The sequence below is a fragment of the Haemaphysalis longicornis genome, unplaced genomic scaffold, assembly GCF_048455015.1.
Source record: "Haemaphysalis longicornis isolate Haplotype H1 unplaced genomic scaffold, Haemaphysalis longicornis Haplotype H1 scaffold_9, whole genome shotgun sequence".
Lineage (NCBI taxonomy): Eukaryota > Metazoa > Arthropoda > Arachnida > Ixodida > Ixodidae > Haemaphysalis > Haemaphysalis longicornis.
In genome coordinates this window covers 18,648,249-18,667,568 of record NW_027526460.1, presented here as the reverse complement: position 1 = coordinate 18,667,568, position 19,320 = coordinate 18,648,249, and the positions used below count along the sequence as shown (strand labels likewise).

The 19,320-nt window shown below is 48.0% G+C and overlaps 1 protein-coding gene across 1 annotated transcript; it reads left to right on the top strand.

The window, feature by feature from the left end:
* Nucleotides 1–3,331: 3,331 nt before the first annotated feature.
* On the top strand, nt 3,332–8,446 carry LOC144151675 (uncharacterized). Its single transcript, XM_077682789.1, has 4 exons — nt 3,332–3,483; nt 4,191–4,271; nt 6,260–6,549; nt 7,983–8,446. Exons 1-4 carry the CDS (start codon nt 3,358–3,360, stop codon nt 8,122–8,124), a joined length of 639 nt encoding a protein of 212 aa, XP_077538915.1. The 5' UTR covers nt 3,332–3,357; the 3' UTR covers nt 8,125–8,446.
* Nucleotides 8,447–19,320: the final 10,874 nt, after the last annotated feature.

The following is a 19,320-nucleotide window of genomic DNA, read 5'->3' as shown; positions in this document are numbered from 1 at the left end:
GTGGTTTCCTGCGGCGTTCCCTTCGTGCGGTGCTTGGTTACATGTGATGTCTTGCATTCTTCATGGTGTATACAATAAACGTTAACTGTTAACCACGACTTGTCATCGGTTGTTTTTTATGGTAACGCAGACTGGGTACTGGGCTCTCCCACGAAGAACTTACGCAACGCAGAGAGCGTTACGAAGGGAACAAACTGAAACAGCTGGCGAGACACTCTATGCGATATGCAGCTATCATCGGTAGGAATATCACATCTGCAGTCTGCACCAGCTGCCATTGCGGAAATAAAACAGTGTCACCGCGATATTTTTTAATAAGGATGTGCTCATGAGTGACAGTTGCTCCGGTTGCTGGTACAGTGTGTTTGAATCGTAAATTATTTTTTCTTTAGTTAAATGTGCTAGAACAATGCAAAGCACTTTTGCGAGCAGGACACCAACCCTGAACATTCTAGTTCAAAATCCGTGTCCTGCCGAGCCCCCTAACATCGGCACCTGTTCTGTTCTGCTAAACCGACTGCAATGTAAAACTAGTGCATACTTAGTATTAGCGTCTGGTGTTAGAATTTTTTCTACCCTCTATCCTGTCGCAGGGCGCACATGAAGGTGCATGATCAGATGATGAGGAAAGGTGATCAGATGAACATTAAAAGGTTCGATTCACGGATGAAGTAACCTTTTAGCGCTTTTGCTAAAAGCAACCAATTCGTCTTTCGGTGCCATTGGAGCTAACAGCCACGTGAGGATTACACTGTATACGTACAAAGCCAACTACGGAGATTCTAAGCCGTGAAAAGGTGACTTGGCGTCTGTTGAGCACCCTTGCATAAAAAAGTGGACTTTAACGGGTACTTTGTGGAGATTCAATTCGTCTAGCAAAAATAGAAGCGGTGTAAAACAACTGAATGCGGGCAATAATGCCACAAAAGCAGGATTGTCGTGCAGCGTAGTAACGAGTTGCATTTACTAATTCCTTACGAACTTTGCTACCCCCGGAACGGTACGTAGGTCCTGCCACTAAGTATGAAACCTAAATCGTATCATTACTAGTTTAGACCGTGCACTTAGTAACTGCTGCTTGTTTGATACTAACACTGATAGTAAATTCTATGAATTATTAAACATAATAACTACAGCACTTTTCCCACTCCAAATCACGGTTAAAACATTTTTTCAAATCCACATGCTGACTTGTATATGCTCACATTAAAATGCGTAATTGTGAAATTATCGCTAAAATATTTGATTTTTGCGATAGGCTCACTGGACTTTCGGCGGCTGGCTATAAGACAAGACGTATTTCTAAGGTAACTAAGTAATACTCGCTCTCCTCGTGCATCCCGTCGGTTTTCTAGCTCAATTTATTTGTTGTCTAAGTGCGTGTTGAATGTGTTTGTATGTCATGCTGCGCGCTCAGTCGATCCACATTGTCACGAGTAGTTTCTTTACTAGGTTATGCATGACCACTTAGTAAAAGCACTGAGTACTTAGTGGATACTGTGACAAGTAAATGGTTAGTGTTCTGTTAGTAAGTGCCACGACATTTTACAGAGAAGCTGTTAGCCTCTAGTTGGTCGGAAAATTTCGTGTCGTGAACAAAAAACTCAGGCAGGAGCCAGCAGTTCTCGCTCAAGACGCCCAGCGCATGCGCCAGGCTATGTCAGGCGTGCAGCATAGAGCTCAGTATTCGTGTAAAAAAAACAACAAAACAAGCATCGAAACCGAATTATCGATGAGCAATAGGAACCGACTCCCCCTTGTGTTCCTGGTAAAGATTAGGTTTGCAGCTGCTCTTGAAAATGGGGTTGACGTCCTTCGAAGGCGGAAGCATGCTAGATCAGGCTAGGCAGGACCCAGCATCTGCCGCCAGAGAAGCCGAACGCAAGCGATAAGCCCGCCGAGAAGACGAGGAACATTTCATACCCTTCCCCATCAGCATGTGTAGGGGTTTACAACAGCTTGGCTGGACACCCACTTTCGCAGGGTGGGAAAGCGTCCACTGTTTTTAAGATCGAATGTACCCGGCACTCGATATTTTGTGCGTGACTCGACCGACCAGGGGCGTAGCCAGGGGGGCGGGGTGGGTGGCGGTGTCAGAACGTCCCCAAAAATTTTCTGAGTGCTGCGTGCCACCTCTCGACTGCTTTCAGCCTCTTTTAGCGCATAGAATTTACACTCCTCATCGATATATTAAAACAGTAAACATTTGATAAGAACACTGTCAATTTGGTGATAAATGGTTCCTGGGAGCACTCTGTGTACTCTTATTTTTTTATGTAGGCATACAGCGAACGAGGCATCTAATTTATTTTCTAAGGAAAGTGACTAAAACATTTTTTGGGCACAGGCACTTATTCTTTTCATTTTTTTTTTACCGGTGGCGTATAACACCCCCCCCCCCCCCCCTTCCTCTAAAAATGTTTCTGGCTATGCCACTGCGAAAAGCGTTTTTGTTTCACAGTCTCCCCGACACAGGTTCAATCATGGGCATCGGCAGGGCTTTTCTTGTGGGGTGCGAATCAGGTGCATAGCATGCAAGCGTAGATAGAGAGGACGGAAATGAAGGAAAATGCCCTTCTACGCTCCCCTGCCGACGCCCCCGGGTCCAGTTATACGTTCTTCCTGCTTCTGACCATACTCATGGAGAAGATAACGGTAACATCTCAGTCTCTTTTTTTTTTTTTTTTTTGTCTCTCAACGCATCCCGCGAAGCGCGAGGGGCCGAACAGCTTGAACACGTACTCTCAAATGTTGCTCACGGGCATCTGCAGGCTCCCGGACACAGTTTCCGGCTAATTAGGCGAAACTATTTAAGCGACGCTACCCTAGTCCAGAATGCCAAGGCCACGGCGTCGCCAGCGACGCGAAGAACTCGGCCGAGCATACGCGGCTGCCCCGAGAGACAACTCATTCTCCCCGTCATCACTCAACGACACCGGAATGCAGACCGGTGGAACCTGCGGAACCGTGATGCCTGGAAAGGCGCCAGTGAAGAATGAACGCCGCGTACGCGCGCACGCCAGGAGAAGCGCGCGAAAGCTGTCTGCGGGATGCCGCGCAGGCAGAGAACCGCCAAACAAGAAGGCAAATTCGAGACACACTGGTAGGCTCGTTGGCGCGGGCGCTGCTCAGGAGGCGGGCAGGCCAGCGTTCTTCTTCCGATCTTGGCGTGACATCGGCCGCGAAAAAGGGCGTAGGAGTGGCACCGCTCCCACGGAGCCCGACGCGCACGCCGTGGAGGATGCCTCTTCCCGCGCGGCGGTCTTTTGTTGTTTCTGCAGCGGCTGCGTCTTCCGCCCTAGCATCTTCGGAGCGCTCTGGCCTAACATTCCTCCTCTCCCTCGAAGAAGCACCGAGATGGTGCACCCCCTATATAAGTTCGGGGCAGAACACCACGGCTTTGCAGTCTGCAAACCGCGATTGGAAAGCTGTGTCTTCTTCCGACCCTGTGCTAAGCTAAAAGAAACGGGCGCTATGTTGAAGGTGAGTATTCGAGTCGTGAGTCGCGGAGAGACGCTTTTCGAGCCACCGACGCTACTGGAGCCTTGGATACCGACGAATCCGTCCTTTTTCGGCCTTCGTGATGACGCTGCAGACCCCAGTCCTACTTTGACCATTGCTGGAGCTTTTTTTTTTTTTTTTTTTTTTTCTAAATCTATTTTTTATGGCACAATTAAGGTCGAGACGTTCGTGAGGAGAAAGAAAAACTTGCAAATTTTACGCAAATAGCGGGGGACGATGGTATATTTGTTTCCCTTCTTTTGCCAATCTTTCACAATAATCAAGGCACAAAACGCAAAGAAAATTGGATCTAACGGTAACATGTTTAGAGCATGTTGTTTAACATGCAGTAAACCCTCACTAAAGCGAACCTTCGTTACTGCTTTATTCGAAGTGGTTTACGGTCCCGACTGCAATGCATTGAAAGCAAGTCCCCCACCCCCTACCCCCGCTTTAAAAAAAATCGTTTATAATGAAGGCGTTTCCTGTCCCAAGGGCTTCGATATAACGAGGGCTTGTAACTGCACGCTGTTCAGATCATGTCGCCGCCACCGTGTGGCGCAGAGTAATCGCGATTCTACTGCGCTTAAAGCCGTGTCTGTACGTCGGTTACAATGCGAGCACGGGTTGGGCGGTGTCGGGGCGGAGCCTTCAGTAGGGTTAAGCGCTTCCCATGTTTGGCTTTGAAGGCGGTCATCATCGCGGTGTGCCTCGTCCACCTGGCCAGCTGCCAACTCCCTCTGTTCGGACCCCAGGGACAGCAACGATTCGTGAGTACAAGGCAGTGTGCCTCATCAAGTTTGCGTAACATTTTAGTGAGGAACGCCGTTGTGGTGCGGTGCAAATGTCATCTTGCTGTTGGATGATTGGCTCACTTGGCCCTATTGCTATTTTGTCAGCTCCCAGTTCTCACTTGCTTTCCTTGGCACCCGGCCTCTATACTATCAAAACGCCGCCTAATGATGTACAGGTGCCGTCATAAGTAAATGGAACAAGAATTTGTGATTATCGCAAAATATTTGTCTTACTGGCTTTATGGCAGCCACTACCGGTTTGCAGGAAGCTTTCTCTATTAGGAAGGACTCCTTTAAGCCCACACCAATGCATCCAGGCAGTTTCTGGAAGAAGAAATTCCTGTAAATTTACGAGACCGTGTTCCAATTACTTTTGGCGCCACCTGTGCGCACCGCATTACGCTCATTGTATTTAATTGGCTGCTCGTAAAAAGAACAGCTGTTTTTTTTTTGTGTGTGTACGCGTTAAAGACACTATATATGTCTAAACATTTTTGTTGTAATGCAGTAAAAAAGGAAATTTACTAATGTGGTAGATTTCTGCAGGGAAAAATACATACTCCCTCAAAGTGCAGCCGTGTGCTTAAGAAATGAGCTTATTCTGATTTGTGTGCGCGTAAAGTATCAGAAGCGATTATTCTCGAGTAAGTTGAGAACACGCTGCCCGTACTCGTAGAAGCCGCAAAGGAAATATCGGAAGCAGAACCACCATCAAGAGATCGGCGGTCGAAAGCGCCGCAGATTCTTGCTGGCATTGCCCTAAATAGTAACCGCTTGAATACTCGAGGCTACTCGATTCGAAGACTGGGTGCACACTTGTGCGGGCTGTAACAAAATGCGCTTACTTGGTTTTTAAACGCCTTTTCTCTCTCCCTTTGTCACAAATTATATTCAGAGCGCCTACGGCGTTCATGTTCTTAGTGTGTCAGGAATCGCAGAAAATGCTTAGCATTTCTGTGTTCACCTGTTACGCGATTTTCCATTAGATGTAGTTTCAATGCTTATCATTAAAAGGAAGCGCATAGCTAAGGAAGCTCAAAATATTTGCAACGTATTTATTTCACGCAATCTCGGATCACACCCAGAAGCTTAATTTCATGTAATTACAGCATTGTACGAAATCTCTTCACTACCGTTGATGCTGGTACACGGAATCTTGTTTTAGGGATACATTTATTATCTCTCTCTCTCTCTCTCTCTCTCTCTCTCTCTCTCTCTCTCTCTCTCTCTCTCTCTCTCTCTCTCTCTCTCTCTCTCTCTCTCTCTCTCTCTCTCTCTCTCTCTCTCTCTCTCTCTCTCTCTCTTGTGCTTTCTTAACACGGCAGTCTATTCATGAGGGAAACGCATTTCATTAGTGATCCTTACCTGACCTGATACACCCCCCGTTCATCCATGTTTTCAGCGATATACTTTTACGGAGACTGACCCGGGGACATACTTTAATGCTTTCAGCCCTGAGTAGCCATACTGGTCAACGTAACACAAAGGCCTGCAAGCCGTTCCTTCGCGCATCTGCCTGCCTTTCTCGGAAAGCGGCGGCTCCTCACCGCCTGAGGCGCCCATCGCCTGGCGTCCTAACGTAAAATAAAGCATGCCGCGAGTGCAGGGCCAAGTACCCGGCAAAAGAATATGGAATGGGGTTGACGGCAACGAAATGCCGATACTGGTGGCCAGAAAAAAAGAGCGACACGCAGCCAAAGCCGCTGCTAAAGCGAGTAAACGTGACAACTGAGACGGTTAGAAGGCAAAGCACGGTTGGCGCGGTGCGCGATTGGAGTGCGAGAAACGCCGTGTTGCGCGCTTCTAAAGCCGATACAATGCGTGCGCATCTGGCCAAGCCTCGAGTTCTGTGGGGAGAGCGATATGATGTTCACGCATTCTTAAGAGCCACCAGCGGATCTTGCGTAATTTCAAATGTATGCAGGGTGTGATAACGCCTTCCCTTCCTTCCCCCCTACATCCAGCTTCCACAAACTCTGCCAAGGCCCGTGCTGGTGGCGCCAGTGCCAGGCGGCCAACCCCTGGGCTGGGCGCCGTACCAGTTCGCGTACGACGCCATCGGCGCCGACGGCTCGAGCACCCGCAGCGAGTCCGGGGACTCACAAGGCCGCGTCACGGGCTTCTACACGCTCACCACTGCCGAGGGCTCACGCCGCCGCGTCAGCTACGTGGCCGACGAGCACGGCTTCCGGGCCACCGTCGACACCAACGAGCACGGCACGGCCGACGAGTCGCCCGCCGACGTCATCTTCAGGTACGCCCGTAACACGGCGCTGTAGCACGTCATTTTCACGGGCGAATAGTTCGTTTCCGTGTTGCACGTCGACTGTTCACATATAACGTTCAGCCGGCACGGAGCGAATCTCGTGCGTACGCCGCAACCCGTGACAGCGAGAAGGAACGAAGACCCATGTACACTCAGCCACTGGAAATGACCATAATATAAAAATATTAATCAAAAATACCCAAAAACTGACATAAAAGAGGCAAAACCACAAAAACTGACAGAAAATAGTAGCTGAAACTGACCTAAAGGTAACAAAACTACCCGCAATACCATTTATAATGCATAAAGGTGTCACAAATACATTATACGCATGATTAAACGTAACTATCAGGTATGACAGACCATAGAAAAATGAATAAAACACAGCTCTAACGGGCTTAGAATTTGGACGCTCGCTACGCAGGAGCGGAACCACTAGACTGCGAGACCAAACTATTCTGATCAAATAAATAGAGTGCACAAGCACGTGGTGTGTCGGTTGGCTGTGCTCTCTAGGAAACGCCTATACAATTCCGGGAAAGTGACCCAAGGCTGATTTTGCACCAGGCCCTAACCTCCAAAAGCCATTTGTAGGAGGTTTGAATCAACTCAACTATGTGGACATGTCACGCACAAGTCATTTAGAGGGCGTCTGGGTTTCAGAAGTCGAAATCTGAAGGAAAAAATCCGACTAATGTGCACTGTGTGATCATTACATAATTAACCCTGAACGGGTGCTAAGATATAGAACCCGATCTTCAGCAAGTGAACGCGTTAACTCACATGAACGGAACACTGTGTACTATGCCCATTGCGTTGCACTGGGGCGTGATTATGAGTTCTGTCCGTTTCAAAGTTTCCATTACGAGCGACTGGCAGCGAACTCTAACCGCAGCTTGAACTTGACAGTAATTGGGCAATGTGTACAACTATTTTCGGTGCCCATATAAAATTATTCTTATCTTGAAGACGTCATTGCTCCTTCCTGGCGTGTTTCGTTATTCGTATTGCTACAGCCTGAGTATGTTACACACGCAACTTCGGTCGAGCAAGCACGGCGGAAGATTGTCAATGGTCCTCAGAATTTCACCGAAGTTGAATCACGTAAGAAATAAACTGGGCCCTGAAAAGCCGACCACGGCAAGCGCTCAAATAATGCTCGCGTTATCGTTTCTATCTGGGTGGGCCGATCTGTGAGATTGTTTTCTCTGCACACGTGCTGGCGCGAGGCTGGTGATGGACAGACAATCCTTTTGTCTTGTTCAGCTGCTCTACCATGTCATGACACAAACTTCCCTCCCGAGGCGAGAGCAGCCATTTTGCGTTGGCTAAAGAGAAAGTAACTACACGGTTCGCCACCCTAGGCTGCCCCAGTGGATGTCAGACGCATCGTCATTGATCTAAACGTCCCATCTTCGCAGGTCTACCGCGCCCAAAGTCCACGGCGGCGGCCTCTCGCGGCCAACCAGCGCGTCCGGCGGTCAAGCAGCCTTCTATCCAGCCGGCGGAGCCTCGCAGCAACCGGAGCAGCAGGCGTTCAGATATCCTTTCTCCAAGGCGTGATTAATGAACCTTCGCCACTGCAAACGCGCAGTAGCCACGACTTAAACGAATGCGTCGCGGAAGCACTCGGAAACTCGTGCGCGTTGCGCACACGCAGGATTAGGCAGGTGTATCTGCCACGAAAGCGAATGCGTATTGTTCGTGCAAAGGATGAAAAGAAAATAAAGACTGCCGACACACACCTGATCATTTGCTCAAGGTGGGAATTGTAGGAAATTGAGTTCGTCCTCCGGGATAGAATCTGTATGTCTTTCAAGCTTGAACTGCCGTTTTTTGCCCCAATAAAAACAACAGCATTCAGTTAAATGCCTTTCGGTGCCTACTTCTGTCGTCTTCTTATATAAAAAAACTGTGGTTGATTCCTCTGCCATAGGAATCGGCAAAACCCGAAAGTGAAACGTGCAGCGAAATCTGCAGCTGAGCATGATTATCGGGTCAGCGGCTGTCTCGTGTGTGTGCTTGGTGAGCGACGTCCTGCTGGCGGGTCGCTTCGGCAAAGGTGTACTGGCGTCATTTCCATGACGGATATGATGTCAGTGAAATTTTGGTGTATCCCGGCATAAAACATTTTCGTGGTAAAATACAAATTCCGAAAACAAGCAACCCTAAGTATAAAGTACTCTTTAGTCCTAAAGGTTGCATCCCCGCAAAAAGACCCGCTGTGCAAGGGTGCACCCTTTACAGGCCTCTTGCTTCGTTGTACTGGCCTCACTTCCGTGACGGATATGAAGTCAGTCAACTCTTTGTGTATCCGGGAATAAAACACTTTCATGTTAAAAAAAGTTACACTACTGCACCTGGTACGACCCCCACATCTGCCGAGCTGGATGACATCACTGAACCATCCGTGTATATATTCGTGTTGTTGTGTCCTCCGTGTAGTGGCCACATCGTAAGCTGTTTCAAGTTCTGTGGTATAGTGAGTGGGCTTTCTTCCAAACACAAGGAACACAGATACAAATCTCACGTTGAACCCGCGACGGGGAGCATGGTCGGACCGCGTATGCAGGTCGGCCCCGATGGTGTTTCAGCCCTGTGCGTTGTAACAATGGCCAAGAAGGATTATTGTCGTCGACTCCGGTGGAGCAGTGCACGATGTTGAGATGGCAGCCTAGTGAGGAACCTAACGTATGCACGCACAGCGACTCGGTTGATACGTAAGTTGGTTGCTATCGGGTTGTCTTTAACATCAATACTATAGTTCCCACTTCCGACGCGTGCACATATACAGCGGCAAACCATGACGTGCGCGGAAAGCCTGCGCTTGGATGCTCTGGATCGCCTAAAGGTAAGTGAAGCTTGCATTAGAAGTCACTGGAAAGCCGTGCACGGTACAACTGCAGCCTTCTCCTGATCAATGTGTCCCACGTCTTTCTGCCAAGAAGTTTGGAGGTATGGGTAATGGCTGTGAGTTTTCTTATTAGGAAACGTCACTTGTGCGCTCCATGAAAACGTCTTTTTCGATAATAACGCCAAGGAATTTGTGATTTCTCGTGTGTGGTGTCGACATCGAAGAGCACACTTTGTACCTGTGTACACGTGTGCGTGCGCGCGTGCGGGAGTGCGAAAGATTTGGAGGACTCACGTCTCATTGACGCGCTAGGGGAAGGCAATGTAGGTGGGAATAAAAGAATAGGTTGGGAGAAACAATGTTAAAACACGTGTGGAGGGTCCAAGACGGCGTCCAGTTGCGCGTTCGTTCTACAGCAGAAGTGGCGCTAGGAGGTCGTCTAGTTCGCGGTGAAGTGAACTTGACGACATAAGTCCAACCATTCGGAGTTTGCTGGGAAGGGACCAGCGCAAACAAGCGGGTGCTGTAAGTGGAAGCCAAGGCTTGATGGCCCAGGAAATACAGCCGCGTGGTCAACAGGGCATCCCCCTGAGACCTCGATGAGTGCCGCGAAGAAGGCTTTTGAACGTCTTGGTGGCGGCAACAAAACTCATTACTACGTGAGGACCACTCTGTCCCGTTGTCTTATCCTAATAAACCCTCTCAGAATCTGGTGTGGCTCGTGTTCTATAGGGCGAACTAAGCTTCTTTTATTTGTCTGACTCTCATCCAGCGGTCGCGGCTGTGAAGTCACGTTTCCGCTGCCGGTACTCGCATCTCCCCATTCTAGCCACCTTACCCTGGTGTACACCCCTAGGTTCCGGGGCTCCATCCCTCTGCGTGGCACTGATGGGCCGATTTTCCAAAAACATTTTGACCCATTTGTGGGCTCACGGGCTGAGGTAGGCGAACGCCGGTTCATTTAGGATGGCCGATTAATAGGCGAGGTCACAGACCATCCTCTTACCGACCGCCAAAACGTAATTTGGGTCACCACCAGCGCGGGAAATTCGATTGAGAACCCGGCGCATAAGCCAGAAGGTGGGTGCCCAGGTTGGGCCGTAAGCCTGTCTGGGAAGAAGGGGCGCACATACACCGCCCAATGCTGTATGCGCGCGCGAATGAGTCATTTAATGAGCTCGCGTACGGTAGGAGTACGGGAGATATAGCGAAGGTTTGAAGGTAGAGAATGGTCTTTGTTAGGCTTGGGAATTGGGTGAACGACCGTGAGCGTGCTCGAGGGCCTTCGGGGTGCTGCCGTTTATCCAGTGGTCATTAATGAGGTTTAACAACGCCAAATGAGTAGCATCGTTTAGACTGCGTATACGTGCTGACGAGTCAACCATCGCGACCGGGCCCGAGCAAGATTTTTCTTGATGAAGAGCGGCTTGCAGTTCCGCTTGAATGAACGGTCGCTCCAGATTAGCGCCCGCTGAGGGCAGCTGGATGGTCAGTAATAACGCCACTAAATAAGGATTTTTTTTTTATTGTAGGGTTTAACACGCCGACACAACACAGGCGATGAGGCGCGCCGCAGTGGAGGGCTCCGGATTAATTTTGACCACCTGGATATCTTTATCGTGCGCCGAAATCTCGTACACACGGGCGTTTTTGCTTTTCGCCTCCATCAGAAAAGCGGCCGCCGCGGGGCCGGGAATCGAACCCGCGTCCTCGTGCTCAGCAGCACAAAGCCTTAGCCACTGAGCCACCGCGTCGGGTAGCCACTAAATAAGCTCCCTGCAGTTACCGACTAGTGTCGGTAACGAAGGGAGGGTAGTCAAGGAGGCATGGGTGAAGAAGCTAGTGATGACGATGTGCTTAAAAGTTGCTGGTGTATTTTTCTTTGTCAGTGTGTTGAAGAGAGCGTGGAGCAGCCTTTACCCTTGCCGCGAAGTCAACAACAGATACACCAGAGTTTAGACAGGCCACGTTCTCGGCTGTGGTCGGCACATAGGTTACTCCATCACTCGTAAGCCAACGAGCTCTGAAATTCCAGAACTCCAGAGATAATTGTATTTTACCGTTGTGAGATACCGAGTGTTTTTTGTTTGTTTGTTTGTTTGAGCGCCCTTCCAATGGTTAGCGAAGGGAGTCTAGCGAAACTGGGATGGAGTTGCACCCTGCCATGCCTCTGGCACGTTCGAGGTATGCGGGGAAGTGATGTGGTGATAGTGGTTCAAGGGAGTAAGCATATGAGCTAACGTTAGAGAGAGAGAGAGAGAGAGAGAGAGAGAGAGAGAGAGAGAGAGAGAGAGAGAGAGAGAGAGAGAGAGAGAGAGAGAGAGAGAGAGAGAGAGAGAAAACTTTATTTGAGTTCAATGGGGCTAGTCTGGGTGGCGTGTGACCGGCGGTGGTAACCGGCCGGTGACCATTGCAGCTCGCTGGATGACCTTAGCCTGGACCTCATGGTCCGAGCTGCACAACGCCTTCGCCCAGTGCTTTCCGTTTGAGAAAGGGGGGATGGGTTTTTGGGGGCACTGCTACATGCGCTGGTCTTGGGTATCGAGGGACTCGCAGTCGGGGCACAAAGGGGTGGGGTACAAAGAAGGGTAGATTAGGTGAAGTCGATATCGGCAGGGGAGTGCGTGTGTCTGGGTGAGTCGCCATAGGCGTCCTCTTTATTGGAGAAGGCCGGAGCGGCCGGGGGTAGTTGGCGGCGGGAGGGGCGGTAGTGCGAGGTTATGTCATGTAAGGTAACAAGTCTGTCGTGGGCTGATAGGGCTCCGTGGAAGGGCTCAAGGCCAGGACCAGCTCGGGCGGTGAGCTCTCGGGCGGCCCTGTGTGCTGCCTCGTTCCCCCCCACACCCGTATGGGCCGGAGTCCATACCAGCTCGACTGGGGTGGTGGGAGAATTTTGAAGAAGGATTTTGAGGGCCAAAGGCGAGATCATTCCTTTGGCGAAATTTCGAACAGCCGTTTTGGAATCGGAGATTACGATGGAAAGGAGGGGGGGGGGGGGGGGGGGGGGGCTGAGGGTGAAGGCGCTAGGGCTACTGCCGCCTCTTCCGCGGCGGTCGACGTTCGAAAAGCGTTGCCAATTGTCACGAAGGAGTAGCTTCTTGGTCCGGAAACGCTTGTCATGCAGCGTGATGAGGATAAGAGAATTGTCACCGTCCTAGAAGCTTCCCTTCTAATACCAATAAAGGCGGCTCGTCGTCATCGTCATCATCATCATCATTGTAATTCAGGGTACCTGGGAGTGCGTGAGTGATTCGGTATACATAATGAAAAGGGAGGGAAGTGCACTGAGGACATCTGGGAGCTCACCTGTAATCAACTCAGGGGAATGAGTTAGGGGGAAGGGTTAGAATATAGGGCTTGGAAAAGATAAAATGAAGTGAAGGAAAGCTCAGAAAATGGAGAGGAGAGAGAGAGAGAGAAAACACTTTATTGGCTGAGGAAGCGACCAAGGAGAATTGAAGTCCTTATGTTGGCGACGGGGTAGGAGAGGGTTTGGCCCTGTGGTTTGGATCACCGCGCACAAAGCGCATGTACGCTGGGCTGGCGTCGTGCTGCGCCCGGGAGATATGAGCCTCTTCGACACGGGGAAAAGCACGACGAGACGGGGACGCAGAATTGACACTTACACAGGACGGGCGCTTTATTTATTTATTTATTTATTTATTTACGTGCCCTCAGTACCAGATGCATTAAAGAGGGGAGTGGGTTTACAATATTTACAAGCATATTACTAAACAGAGCACAAAAACGAGAAATAGCAAAACCAGGAACATACAATGTAATACAATGTTTCTGATTATACAATGTTAGCTACTGTGGTTGTAAAAAGTTGGTGTTTCGAAATTGTTTCCGCCAGTGGGGATGTGTGGTTCTATTCTTGTAATGTACGCGGTATGAATGACTGGAAAAAAAAATGTTAGTTCTGCAGGGCGGAAAACAGACTTAATGGGCATGATTTATGCAAGCTGAAATGTACCGAGGAGGCAGAGCGGCTGGTTGTGATGGAAAAGCTTGTCAAAGAGACAAAAGCGAAGCATTTTTCTACGAGATGCTAAGGAAGGTATACGCCGAGGCTGGATTTCATAGTATTTATGTTAGCAGCCCGGTTGTGATTGATTTTGAACCATTTCAAGCGAGGGTATTAGATTTTCTTGGTTGGGATCCCAAACTGATGCAGCATATTCCAGTTTAGAGCAGACAAGTGTTTCGTAAAGCGCTTCAACCTCCGGAGGGGTGAGTCGGTGTCGCAAGGCGCTAGTGCAGTGCTAGTCCTGTACATGTGGTCTTTCCTTATCGACCCGTCTTTACCGCGCTAATTAACCGTGTTTAGATGCTGCCCTTTCGCCTTCGACACCGACTCACCCCTCCGGAGGTTGAAGCGCTTTTCTGTCCTTGCCATCCTTCGCTGCGGCATGGCACAAGGATCCCGAGATACTAAGGTCGGAACTGAGGCGACAGGTGCGTTATCTGCATGACTGCCGTCGGGTCTATTGTGCGTCGGTTGTTCCACTGCTAGTCCTGTGTGGTCTTCCCATGTGCAGCTTTCCCGCTCATGGCAGTCCTTTCAACAGTGAGTACTCTGTAGCTATTTAGCGAAATGTGAAGTTCTTATGCCCAGCTAATATTGGGGGTGAAATCTTGGATCGTGCACAGTTTCAAGTCTCGCACTTTGCGTGACTAGGTTCCTGAGCCATGGAAACTATCCCATAGAAATGCATGGGGAGTAAGATTTGACAGCGAATTACACACAAAATATTCAGACTCCTGGAAAGCTTTTTTAGTGTTTTCATCTTCACGTTGACTTGTTACTTTATGCCAAATATCACTTTCGTGTAGTGGTTTTGCTAGGTTCCTGAGAGGTCAGAATTTTGAGCGAGAAATCTGGGTATGCTTATTGTTCTGTCTTTACCGCGCTAATTAACCACGTTTCACAGTTCAAACCAACTAGCCCACATTTATGCGTTGACTGGCTGCAGCATTCAAAGGGGCCCAGCGATAGCGGCGCCGTACTGTTCAGTGCTTCGTGCGTCATAGAGGCTGCGTCATTGCGAAAAATTTACGTCAGATTGCGGCGTAGGTAAACAATTAAGGGAGGAAAGGAAGATCTTTTCTGCTTTACGCAGAGGTGTAATATTTGTAAGGTTGTTCATTTTCGGGTTTTATATTTTTTTTTTCAAAATGGGGGGTTAAAAATCGGGCGCTATTTATAAAACTTATTTACTATGGTAAGCAGTACAGGCTGCTCTGGGACACCCTGTACTGCTTAACATAGTAAATAAGTTTTATGCGGACATAGAAAACGATCTAGTTTAAACTGCATTGGAGCAATAACCTATATGCTGTATTGCTTACACATATGAAACATGACATTTTCTTTCCTCCATGCTTTACGCAGACCGCATGTGCCCGTGCTTATCTGCCCGTGCTTTTGAAATGTGCGCGCTTACTGCGCTTACTGCTCATTCTGGTCTATGCGGCGATAACAAATTCTGAAAATTCAGTGAAAATAAAATATTTGGTTGATCGCAACAAGAACCTACGCAACATATATTGTAGTATTAACTTTATGATATATTGTGTTTATGCGTTTTATGCCAGGAGAATATTTTCAATCTTTGACCGCCCCTTTCTGATTAGCGCTGCGGTCGGTCTCTGCTTTCGCTTTTCCGCAGCCCTCCATCCAACATGGCAGTCCTTCACAAAGTGCTACTTGCTTGGTTCTTGTTTACAGTATTTCTTGTACTTCTTGCGCTCAGGTTGGACGAAAAAACTGACTGGAATTGGTTCATTGTGTTTGTACCCATGTGGGCGTTCGACATCAAACTCTTCCTTTACCTGACCATCCGCCTCATGAAGTCGTGCAAGCGACGGCACGAAAACTCGCGCGAGATACGTCGGCGGCTGTGGGCTCTCTTCTGCTTGCTTCTGAAGTCCGCATTCCAGATATGCCTCTGCACGCGGCTACAGTACGCGCCTTCGTTCCCGTGGGTGTTCGTGGCGTTGCCATTGTGGATTCTTCTGCTAAGTGTCTCGTGCAACGTGCTCGTGGATCTGATATCTCCGAGTTGACATACGCCACGGGGAGACGGTGCTGTCGAACTGCTAAGCTTCAGAACATGTCGCCTGTGAATGTCACTTCTTCGTCGAATTTCCGTTCAGCCGATAGGAGACAGGACTGATGCTCTGATGATTCGTGACGATGGCTTGCCAGATCTCTCCGACAGAGACTTCACAATATTGAATGGTGCTCGCGGCATTTTATCCTCGTTGCTGTGGCATTGACTTTACTATCCTTGCAAGCAACTTGAGGTTGCCGCAGGGACCTGTGGAAAATTGTGGAAGACATTTTTTTTTGCACCAGTGCTAACACCGCATCATGTTGGCTGCGGCTTTTGGTGTGGAGTTTTAGATGTGGAAATTTGGCTCCTGAAGCCGCCCACATTGGTGATGTTGAATGCTGTGGTCGCCGTGCCTGGCGCTGTGTTATGTAAAAATGCAATGCCCTTACAGGTTTCAGCGGTGCCAAGAAAACTGAATCGCTTATTTCTTTGCGCTACGGTGACCCACACTAGGGTGCTGAATGCTGTGTAGTTCTAGTCATATTTAAAGAAAACATTCAAGCTTCTGCTGGCTGAGTTTTTGCGTCTTCATTTTCGCCGTGAAACTCGCGCAGCCACCTTACTTGACCTACCATGGAGGCGACACAGAGTCACCAAGGCACCAAATGTTAATGTACCTAACCTTTTTTTTGATGTCGATTTAAACATCCCTACCGAAACTTTCTGGTTGCTCAAAGCCACCGGTAGGTCAATCACAATAAAGTGTGCCCGCAGTACAGCTAGCAAGAACAATGGCCTGTTCCTGTGGCCTGCATTTTGCTTTTGCGAACTGCAGCTCGTGGTAATTTAGATTGAATTCTCATTCTTCATTGATTTAGTGCGAGCACAGGCATTTTTACTATGAGGAAGTGTTCACATATATTCATGTTTGCAATGTCAAATAGGAGAACATGTTTTATGCATCGTATAATTTTTTGGTTCAATGTGCGCTGGTCGTGGTAAAAATCCGGTCGAAGTATTTTGATCTTTTTTTGCCCCACACAGAAAATGAAATGAAGGTCAGTGCGAAGGCCACCCGGGTTGCCTGAGGCATCTTGAACCCTGGCATATATACTTTTTTTTTGCCTGCTTTGGAAACACAACTGCAGGAACTACATAAAGGCAGCACCTTTGACCATAGCAGAAAAATGCCTCATCTATGTTACCAGGGTGTGTAGTTTCAATTTATTGGAAACCTGCAAAATTATTATCCATGGAAAAAAGAATTGAGGCCTGACCAGCCAGACCTGCTGTTAACTCCAGCATTAGTTGAACTTGCTATTGACTGAAATGACTGGCTGCTTAAATTCAGTAGGAGTCACGTCGTTCTTGGGCCTGTGAAACCAATCAGGCTGTCTCAAAAGTTGTGCTTGAACAATCGGTCAGTACAGTGTTTTCCTTTGGCTTCAGGGGCAGAAACTGCAGCATCATGGTTGGATGATAACAAATGATCAGGCTTTGTGTGTCCTGGACGATGTGAGGGCGCCAGAAACTTTTGTTAAACAGCTGACACGTAAAACTGGTAGAAGGTATAAGCAATATCAAATGATGGTGATGATAACTGTGGTCTTCACAAAGGACGGTGCCACTTTTTTTGGCTCCCAATGTGAAAAGCAAGATTATAAACCAGTTTTTCCTGTTTTTTTTTTTTCCCGCATTGGGACAGACACAAGCAGAGACATCACAACGTCTGACTGAAGAATAGTAGACCACCAAGGCGATGTCATACTGTACGGTAGGCCAAAAGTGTAATACAAAGCTGAAACAAGCGAAAAAGGCAGTCATTGTGAAGCCAGTTGCTAACATGCTGAAATACTCTTTGTGATAACATCTACCTGCCTTTCTTAATGCTTGTTGACCTGGAGGCATTTCGGTGAACTTTTTCTTAATAAACGCTCTTCCATGTCGAAGCCAGGTTGGGTTTGTCTGCACCACTTGTATTGCACCCTAAAGGATGAGCTAGTGTTGTTACACTTTGATGAAAGTTAAACAATAGTAAGAAAAACAAGTAGAAGTAGTCCTGAAATTATTGCCAGAATTGGTGAGAACTTAATTTTAGGTTTGATGATTCTAGTGATAGTTGTTCGACTAAACGTGGCAGCCATCCCACAGTGCCTGAATTTCATATTTGGCTACGAATTTAGAATATTGGTCTATTGTTTCACCAGCTATGAATGTACAGCAAGGACTTAAAACAACCTTGATTACTTGACAAAGGTACCACCTGTAGGAAACTTTCAATTTACAGTTTATCAGACTTGCAAGTGTGCTCTGCGCAAACAATGCGCCACTCAGTAGTCAATGCGTTTCCTCGAAACAGCCGTTTAGTACAGGTATGAGACACAGAGAATGTTTCTTGGCCAATTCTTTTTGATGGAACATGCACCTGATAGCCGAAGTTGATGGGCATCTCTTAGCCAATGCTGACATCGGGGCGGAAGGTCACTTTGGAAATAAATTGGCCATTTCTAGCTTGGCCAATCCCCCTTATTGATACATGGGATCTTGTGGTGCATGCCAATAGCCTTAGCTATGATATGAAGGTCGTTGACGATCACCGTCATGGACTGCACAAGTGAACTGAGACGGGCGAGTTGATGCATGATGCCACTTAGAAAAAACAGCGCCAAGAAACGATACGGCAGGGATACGACATCAGCGCAGTGTTTGTCTTTACTGCCTGCCGTATCGTTTTTTGGCGCTGTTTTTTCTAAGTATCACCGTCATGTTTCGGGCTCTTAGGTTTATTCTTCTTACAGCTAATGGCCAGAAAACCTCGGACGTTTCAAGCATGCGCACTGCGAGGTACACAAAATCTGGATGTACAACAAATAGGGGCATGAGCAGCTGGGGGTGCGTGCCAGGAAAGGGAAACAGCAGTGCCAAAGAAAGGTAGGCCGCCGCCGTCGCCGCACATGCAATACGAGCTGCCTTAAAAAGTGAAGGTACCAGCAGGTGAATAGGAAGCTCCTGGTGATGCCGAGTGAGAGGGAGGCTGGTCAAGTGGTGACAAGCACGGCCGCAAAGTTCAACAGCAGATCCTATTCCTAGAAAGTTTCAAACATCCCCCGAAATTTTTAGTTACTTCAGCCAATTCCATGTGCCTTATTATAGCCATAACATATTTAAAAATGGCTTTTTTGTCCCTTGTTTCTCCTCTTTTTTGTAAGGAGTGAACAGTTTGAATATTCTCTTTTTGTTTGTTTTCCTGATTTTTTGTGACTCTTATGCAATATATGTGCAAATGTAACCCCCCTTATGTAATACCACCTCACTGTGGCCTTTAGGTTTATTGTGAATAAATAAATAAGTAAATAGATAGCACCTAACAATGGGGCTGTGGTGGCTGAACATGCTCCACAGTCAATAGTAGCAGTCCTTAGAACTATCTTTTACACTCTATTTAGCGCAATTGTAGGACAAGTATCTTGTCACTGGATGGAGTTTTTGTTTCTGCGAGACCTTAAATTTTGTCAGCCAAATTTGTTGCACTTACATCACAGCTTAGCATGTTGGATTCTTGGGGAGACGGATACAGAAAAATTTTAGGGGGAAGATGATTAAAACTCGAAGCTTTCTCCTACAGCCACTAAATAACCTGATCTAGTGGCTCTACTTTCTCCCATGTAACCCGAGTCAAAGTCGAAGTCCCCAGTCCAAACTGTTTCGGCCGTGTCAGAATAGCGCAATTGGAGTGACGATGGCTTCATAACTCGAGGGACCTGGGTTCAATTGTGACCACGCAAAGCATTTTTATATTGAGGTGCTTGATGTGCCTTCATTATCATTATTGCTCTGTGAAACCCA